The 8,953-nt window shown below is 35.2% G+C and overlaps 1 protein-coding gene across 2 annotated transcripts; it reads right to left on the bottom strand.

Moving 5' to 3' along the window:
• Nucleotides 1-378: 378 nt before the first annotated feature.
• On the bottom strand, nt 379-8,752 carry LOC116522435 (olfactory receptor 1020-like). Of its 2 annotated transcripts, none has more exons than XM_032237337.1 (2): nt 3,734-4,695; nt 379-406 (listed from the first exon to the last, which is right to left on the bottom strand). In XM_032237337.1, the coding sequence occupies exons 1-2, from the start codon at nt 4,657-4,659 to the stop codon at nt 379-381; spliced, it is 954 nt and encodes a 317-aa protein (XP_032093228.1). In that variant the 5' UTR covers nt 4,660-4,695. The 2 variants fall into 2 exon arrangements, with proteins under 2 accessions (XP_032093228.1, XP_032093227.1); XM_032237336.1 differs by lacking the exon at nt 379-406 and adding an exon at nt 8,741-8,752 and having other exon boundaries at nt 3,718-4,632.
• Between the last annotated feature and the right edge of the window lie 201 nt (nt 8,753-8,953).

The raw sequence follows: 8,953 nt of genomic DNA, 5'->3' as shown, positions 1-8,953 counted from the left end.
CCTCAGGTGCCTCCTGGTGGCCAACCAGCCTCTCTGGTCCCTGCTCTGAGTCTGAACCCTGCCCAGGGTCTTAGCAGACTTATAGGGTTCCTCGCTACCAGAGTCCATCAGCAGCTCCAACGGCTCCTGCTGGGCCACAACAGTTGGGTATACCTGCATTTATGAAATAATTTACAACACAATATAGAATAACTTTGTGTTTTGGTATTATTCCTAAAAATAAGTAGAACCTCTTTTTAATTGTAGATAACTGCTACAAATTTCTGAGAATTTTTCATAGGATGCATTATAGTAGTTAGAAGAATAAATGCCTTTCTTGGAAACTATTGATAGATGATTGTGAACAAAAACTTTCACCTTTAACATCATGAATTGTCCTTATCTACTGGACAATTTTAATAGAAAATCTTTAAATTGTTCTTTTCACTGGAAATCACTGGTAGATAAAAATGACCTACATTTTAGTAATCAATATTCTTTAGCAGGCAGTATTGAATAAGACTAATTCAATGATAAGAAATAAACAAAAGGAAATGAATTGTGTAAATGCAGTACAGATTATTGGATATAGGTTCATGAAAACTGAACAAATTTGCAACATACAGCACACCTTCTTGAATTCCCCCACCCCTTTTTATCAGCACAGTTAAGCATGTTTCAAGTTTTCCTTTCATCCATATAATATATTTCAGGCAATATTTCTTTATAGCATGCTTACTTTTCTCCACTTTTCTCATGTTGCAATGGCAAAACTATAAAACACCAGTTTAATTACTGTATGCCTAGCCATGTACTTCAATGCTTCTTACATCTCCTAAATTTATGTGGAATTTACAGGGTTGATTTAATGTGTACAATTCTCCTTTTATAATTTCTTATTCAGAGTAATCTACTGTATGTATTCAGAGTGGCAATATTATAAACAGATTTTGGTTTATAAGCATAGCATCACAGTTTCCTCCCTGACTTTCTCCCCTTCCTCCTTCCCTCCCTCCTCTTCCTCCTGGTGTTCCACGCTCTTTTCAAAATATTGCTCATTTGCCAGTGACGGCCTTTATTCTTACCTTGATTGAATTTCTACTGTGCCCACTGCTGAGCTATGGTTATTTTGGAAAATCATAGCTCTATGGATATAAGACATTTGATATGGAAGAAAAACTAGGGAGGAATAAAGTAGTGAACAATTTAAGACATAAATATCCGAATATAGATTTTTGGAAATAAGTAATCTTAAAAGATGCTGAGGTTTGTTTTTTCCCATCCCAAATGAAAGCATGCCAGCCTAATTCTAAATCGTGTCCTTTTATTCTTAACATTCTTTTATTCTTTAGATTTATCCAGTCCTTTATCCAATAAGGGCAGCTACCTGATAATAGAGCTCCCAGTCTGGGAGTCCAAAGTCTCCTTTCTCTCTACTGTCCTAAAATAGTTTTAATTCAATACATGGCTTTTTCGCTAACCAAATAAATTTTGTTCTTAATTTGTTTAAGTCCATAAAGATTTTTTCCCCTTAATTTATTGGTGCTACTTGAATTAAAAAAACAGAAGTTTTGGCAGGACATTTATTTTAACTGCAGCTAATCTTCCTGTAAGTGAAAGTTGCGGTTTGTTTCCAATTTTTCAAATATTTTTAAATTTGTTGCATAATCTTATTATAGTTGTCTTCTCTGATTGTTGAACATTTTCCTGTTAGCAAAATAAAATACATAGTTACTTCCAAAGGCATCAAATAAAAACACTCTATTGCAAACATGGCAAAAAATTAAAAGAAATCATTATAATATAATTCCAACTTGGTTATTATAGAAGCACAAATATATCCAAATGTACTAGTTATAAATAAAATAATAAGATATGAAGATTTATTGGATAATCAGGAGAAATTAAAAACAAGACAAGAATTAAAAAATCAAGGAATGGACATAGACTGGTGGCCATACATGCAGATCCAGACTAGATACAAGAAGGACTTAGAAACAGATGGATTTTATGAAGAACAACAAGAATTAAACAAAATTTTACAGGGACGGAAGAAAAACTGGTTAAAAAAATATACTATTTACCTATTGTGATTAAAAATGGAAGAAGAAGTGAAAGAGATCAGGATAACATGGCAACAAATTTTGTACACAACATAGAATTAGAGAAATGGGACAACCTCTTCGAAATAAACTACAAACTAACAATGGCAACGGCATACATAGAAAATTTGTACAAAATGTTCTACAGATGGCATTTATCACCAGCGAGAATAGTGAAAATGTTTCCAAACTGTTCACCGGAATATGTAGCCAGGACCATGGAACATTTTATCATATGTGGTGGAAGTGTACAGCAGCAAAAAAATATTGGATAAGAATAAAAAAAACTGGCTGGAAGAGATAACCACACAATCAACAGAACTAAAACCAGAACTATTTCTATTAGGGATAATTACAGGGAATTATGAAAAAAATAATACTTAATACTACATATAATAACTGCAACAAGAATCATATACGCGCAAAATTGGAAAAACCAAAATACACCAACAGAAGAAAATGTGATAAAAAGTATTAGAATGCACTGAAATGAATAGACTTACAAAAGAAATAAGAGACAAAGAAGAATCTTAGTATTACTTAGTATGGAATTTATGGTGCAAATGGCTAGAGGAAAAATGCAAAGAATAAGAAAGCATTAAAGGGAAAAAGGTTAAGAAATTAGAAAATAATTATAAAACCACAAAATTAATAAGAGGGGGGAAAAGTAAGATAGATTGTATATAAAATAGTAAGGAATAATAGTTATAAGAGGAATATATTTACATAGAATGATATAAGTTGTATTGTATAGAAATAAGTACATTGAAAGAGTAATATGTATAGAAGAAATGTAAGTATAGATTACCATATTAGATGAAAAATGTGTATAAATAGATAGATATAGATAAAGAGATATAGATATAGATAAAGATAGATATAAGGGTATACACGTACAGACAAAAAGAGTATAATGGAGGCTTACCAATGTGGAAATGTTGCAAAAATGATATTTGTGTTTTAAAAAATGGGGGGGGGGGGAAATGGTTTAATGATATTTTTTTTTTTAAAAAGCTGCTGAGTTTGTTGGTAATTAGCATTTTTAGAATTGGGAGTAAAAGAATCATGCTATGCATGTAGTACAGACTTTCAAGTACATGCATGAGTGCAATAATCTTCAGGAAAAAGATTTTTTATCTGTAAAGAAACATCCATAAAGATCTTAGAACCATAGCTATGTCCCACTAGGATTCTGGATTAGAATGTTTTTATTATTCATAAATAATTAACCATAGTACGTTACTGGGAGGGGTGGGAAAATTGCACTAGAATTCAATTGACCTTACCACATTTCTTATTTTCATGATGAGGCTAAGAACATTTGGTCAGAAGAGCAGTCCAGTCCACAAGGCCAATAAAGCCCTTCAACATGTTATTTCTAGATTATGATTCTTCATGAATCAGAAGTCAAATAGTCATTAAGAAGAAGATTAAATATTTTGGTACACTGTCTAACATCAAGCTTTAGGTTCTGCAAAACTACAGTGATAGATTTGTTCACCAAAATCAAAACAATTGAATTCATTATGATTATAACATTGTCCAATTCAGTCTTAAACCAGGAACCTGCTGCTTTAAAATTAAAATTTTAAAAGTTTATGGAAAACATTGGCTAGTTAATGCCCCAAATTCTCCCCTATGTTCCTTGAATTATTTTATGAAGTGCCCGTTGTACATCCTTGTTTCTTAAACTGTAGATAATTGGATTAAGCATAGGTGTTAGAATCCCATAGAGCACTGGTAAAGCATGGTCTTGCTCTTGAGAGTAAGTGGAATTAGGGCGTATGTAAGTGAAGATGATAGTGCCAAAGTAAATGTTCACTATGGTCAGGTGAGAGGCACAGGTGGAAAATGCCTTGAGACGTCCTTCCTTAGTCCGAATCCTGAGTATTGCTAAGGCTATATATACATACGACAACAGTGTCATTAGGAAGGAACCCATTATTATACCTCCTCCAAATACAAAAGTAGCAATTTGATTGATCTGAGTATCAGTGCAAGACAGTTGGAAGAGAGGTGGAATGTCACAGAAAAAATGTGCTATGACATTGTCCTGGCAGAAGGACAAAGAGGTCATAAGGCCAGTGTGGACACCTGAGTTAGACAAGCCAAGAATCCAAGCAGTTACTGCAAGCCAAATGCATACTTTGGGTCTCATGAGCACACCGTAATGCAGTGGGTGGCAAATAGCTGCATATCGGTCATATGCCATGATGCCCAATAAAAGACATTCAATGCCACCAAAGGAGATGAAAAAGTACATCTGGGACAAACAGCCTGAGAAAGAGATATGCTTATCATTAGAGAGATAATTCATTAACATTTTGGGAACAGTGGAAGATGTGTAGCCAATATCTACTACAGAAAGATTGCATAGGAAGAAATACATGGGGTTATGGAGTCTGACATCTAAGCTGACAATAAGAAGGATAAGTATATTTCCAACTACAGCCATCAAATAAATAATAAAAAAGACACCAAAGAGAATGAGTTGGGCCCGAGGATCGCTGGAGAGTCCCAGGAGTATAAATTCAGTGACAGAAGTTGAATTCTGTGTCATCTTATATTGAGGATTCATCTGTGAAAGAATATTACAGAAGGTTTTTTCCAGTTGTTTTTCTACTAAGGAATAAGACCTGAAATAGAGGTCTTTTACATGCAAATAAAAATCCAAAGCCTTTGGATGATATCAGTTCTGCTTAAGTCAATAGTAATGTTTTAAAGCACTATACACTGTAAAATAAATACATGCATTTATTAAAATAATAAAAAGTCACAATAATTCACTAAAGGAAAATTAAATTTATGATTTTTTTTTTAAAAAAACATCAGATTGCAATTTACACTGCTATTATTCTTTGTACTCTCTGTTTATTTTATTTTATTTATTTTATTATTTTGTGGACCATTTTTGCTCATACAACTTGTTTTGGGTCCTTACATATCTCATCTCTGTAATGTTCATGCTTCTCCCTTACTTTAGTTTCAAATAGTTTTGTTTCACAAATTTATTTTGCAAATAGGTCCATGTTCATTCTCTCAATATGACTAAGCAACTTAATACATTTCTTTCGTACTGATCATTTTCAAGTCAATGAATAATATACATTAAATGTGATTATTAGAATATTAATGATGAATTAAGCCATAATATGCCAGGGGTTGTATATTGAGTGATTGGTTAGAATTCTTTTTTTAAAAAAAAATTACTGCAAAAGGAAAAAGTAAAAAAAAGAGGAAATTTCAGATGTAACACTCTTAATTATCTTAAATTATTTTAATTTTGATTACCTCTTTTTTGTCCATATGAATAAACCTTTCAATTCAGGTCCAGTCACAAACCTAAGAAGACATCTGTACCACATACATGCCACCAAAGTGAAATGAATGAGATTTTAAATCTAATTTATTTAGAACATGAAAACAAACAATATAAGTTCTAACTATTATCGACAAGTGCAGGTTATTTACAAACTTGGATGAGCCTGCACTTAATTCAATAGCTTTCCAAAGGAGCCTATAATAGCATAGATTCAAATCCTGTGGCTGTTGAAAGAGAAAAGTGCTGGAAAGTTACAGCCTTTGTTGTTCCTATTTGCAGTTAATCCTGCATTAGATTTAAAACTATATTACTAAAAAAAAAAAAATTCCCTTTGTTGCTTTTGTTGGTCTGCCTAGTTGTTGGTCTGCCTATTTCTATTCCTCTTAACAACAACAACAACAATCTTTTCTATAAAATCACTACTATATTTCTTAATGTCAACCTGCTTCCTCTCTTTAATTCTCTATTCTCAACAATTTCAGAGTAATTTATGCCAAGACTCCAGTGACTGACTTTACTTTAAAGAAGAAGTGGGGGAATATCCTAACTTATTTTATATATTTTTTTAAAAAAATTAAATTTACATAGGTAAAATATCTGTTCCTCTGCCTCTCTCACACATATGTTCATTCATACACACAAATATGTGCACACACTATCATACAGACATTGCTACAAAGTTACCTGCTTGAAATTGCACATTTTATTTCATTTGTGGCAGAAACCTTGATTCACCAGAAAGCTTTAAAATCACCAGCGGCAACCATTTGTCTCTTTCAGTTATGGTCCCAAACTATGAGATCTTAAGAGAAGACACATACTACAGGGAAATTAGCCTAATGAGTATAAATGCTTCATTTTCATAATTAACCCCACATGATACTTCTGATCATTATAATCTGGAATTAGCTTAAAAAAAATTATAAAACAAGTATTGAAGACAAGTTTGACTTGATTTTTAAAAAAATCTATGATTTAGTGAAATTGTCAGACAAAAGAGTTATTAGTATGAGAGTCAAAGAACATGCAACGATTTTTTTCCTTGATCCTTGCTAATATGATAGAAATGGTGCTGGTGTTGTTTATATGAATTTCTTGGCTTTTATGAAACAGTGGAGGTAAGCATGTGAGTGTATGTGCATGTGCCTCCACAGCAAGGCCTAAGGCAGGGGTGTCAAGCTGCAGGCCTGCAGGCTGGATGCGTCACATGCAGGCCATGCCCCCCCCCCCAAGCTCTGCGAAAGGAAAAATTGTAATGATACATTACATAATGGTAACATGCTGTGGCAAGTTTGCCACCTTTGTCCTAAAGGGAAGGAAAAATGACATGTAAACCACATCAGTGTTGTCATTTATGTAAAGTACTTGTGTCAGGCAACCTGAGAAAACAATTATTGTGGCATATGTATAAAAGTAATCCTTACATTATGACAACAGTTGGGAGCTGAATTTCCATTGCTAAATAATGCAGTTTAAATGCAGATTAAGTGCTTAGTCACATGAGTCTTAGCAATGACAATCCCATCATTTGCTATTGCTATCATTAATCAAATTCTGGACTTTTTTACTGCCAACCCTGAGCCTCAGGAAAGTAAGAACTACCTCCAATTGCCCCTGTCTATATATCTCCATCCATCTGTGCCTTTTTGGTTGTTCTGTATCTTGCCATGTTCAAAGGAGTCCACTTTGTGCAAAGCAAGTCTATAGGAGGTTTGATATTTATGTATTTATTTTTATTTATTTATTTTGGTTTGTTAAGCAGGTAAGAGAAAACAAGTATAAGTATGACTATAACATGTAAACATACAAGTATAAGCAGGTATACATATATACATAGCATAGGAGTACAAAATAAATGGGAACAATAGGACAGGGACATGTGGTTATGCACACCCACTTACACACCTCTTAGGAATGAGGTGAGGTCCACGTTAGACAGTTTAAGGTTAAAGTTTTGGGGGTTTGAGGATGTAACAACAGAGTCAGGTAGTGCATTCCAGGCATTGACCACTGTTGCTGAAGTAATAATTTCTGCAATCGAGTTTGGAGTGGTTTACTTTGAGTTTGAATCTGTTGTTTGCCCGTGTATTATTGTGGTTGAAGCTGAAGTAGTCATTGACAGATAGGACATTTGAGCAGACAATTTTGTCTATTAAGCTTGGGTCAGACTGTAGGTGGCATAGTTCTAGGTCTTCCAGGTCCAAAATTTCAAGCCTAGGGACATAAAGTATTCTATTGCAAGCAGAGGAGTGGAGTACTCTTCTCATGAAATATTTCAGGGAGGATCCATTGTTTTAGTAGGCTCCATTTGTTTTTGGAGTTTGCACTGCTACCTTAAAGAACAGACACCTCCCCTCCAATTGTGAGAAGTATATTTGGCTCATGAAACAGAACAAAATAGCCATGAGGCAATTAGTTTCTGTAAGAAAGTGGAGTCTAACATTGCATTGCATTGAGTGGGTTCCTCTAAAACAAACAGAAAGATAAACTGGCTGCTATTAGGCTTTGGACTAGAGTGAGGAGTAGACTGAATCTTGAAAAGTGCTTGGATGGCAGTATGGAAATTAAACCTTGACCTACAGGTTGTAACTGGTATCTTTGATCTGGAAGCATTTGCTTTTTTATGCCTTAAACTCCCTTGCATGTTTGACTCACAAGACTGGGAGCAGGATGAGGTTTGGGGAAACTTCAAGAAGCAGAAGATGGAACACTGAGTGCCTCAGGATGGGGAAGCCTTGGGAGACCTTTGGGTGTCTGGAGGACAACTATGGTTTAAGACACTTTAATTGCCTTCTAGGTGCTGATAGCTTTTGCTGATTTGCTTTATGCTCCCTTGCATGGGAGACTGGTCAGTTGGGTATGGGCCAAAGCCTGGGAATTCAGAAGTGTCAGGGGGAGGTGTTTGTGGACCTTGATGAGAGGTAGGCCATGGTTTATAGATTGTAAGTGCCCTCTGTGTGCAGGTAGCTCTAGATGACTGGCTTTAGGTTACCTTCCATGGCTGAATAGCTAGACTGGGACTTGGCTAAGGCCGAGGGGAACCCCAAGGGACAGGTGGAGGTCTTGGGAGGCCCTTGGATAGATGATGGAATTATACCATCGGCTACAGACTATAACTATCCTCTGTGTGCTGGTAGCTTCTGCTGAATAACTTTAAGCACTCTTGCATACTGATGGTTGGGAAAAGTCTGGGGAAAGCTGAAGGGGCAGAGACTGGAGCACTAGCTGCCTCAAGGGAAGGGAGGCCTTGGGAGGCTGGGGAAAATGAGCCTGGACTTGTCTTAGGTCTCCTTGTACCACCCCCACCCTTGAAGCATTCTATGCTCCACTTAACAACATACACATTCATTTAACAGCGGCATCATGGAGAGCAGTGAGTTGAGGTTGTTAAATGAGGCCATGACACTTTACTGGTATCACGTCTTGCTTCATTACAGTCTATACTGCAGGGGTATAATAATGGGTGTAACCTGAAGAACCAGTAGTAAGTCCATTTATTCAATATTATTAAAAGTATTCTCCATGTGCTGGTAGATGGTCATTGAATGAA

Source organism: Thamnophis elegans, chromosome Z (assembly GCF_009769535.1).
Source record: "Thamnophis elegans isolate rThaEle1 chromosome Z, rThaEle1.pri, whole genome shotgun sequence".
Lineage (NCBI taxonomy): Eukaryota > Metazoa > Chordata > Lepidosauria > Squamata > Colubridae > Thamnophis > Thamnophis elegans.
The sequence above is the reverse complement of the archived record's forward strand: the minus strand, read 5'-3'. Positions and strand labels throughout refer to the sequence as shown.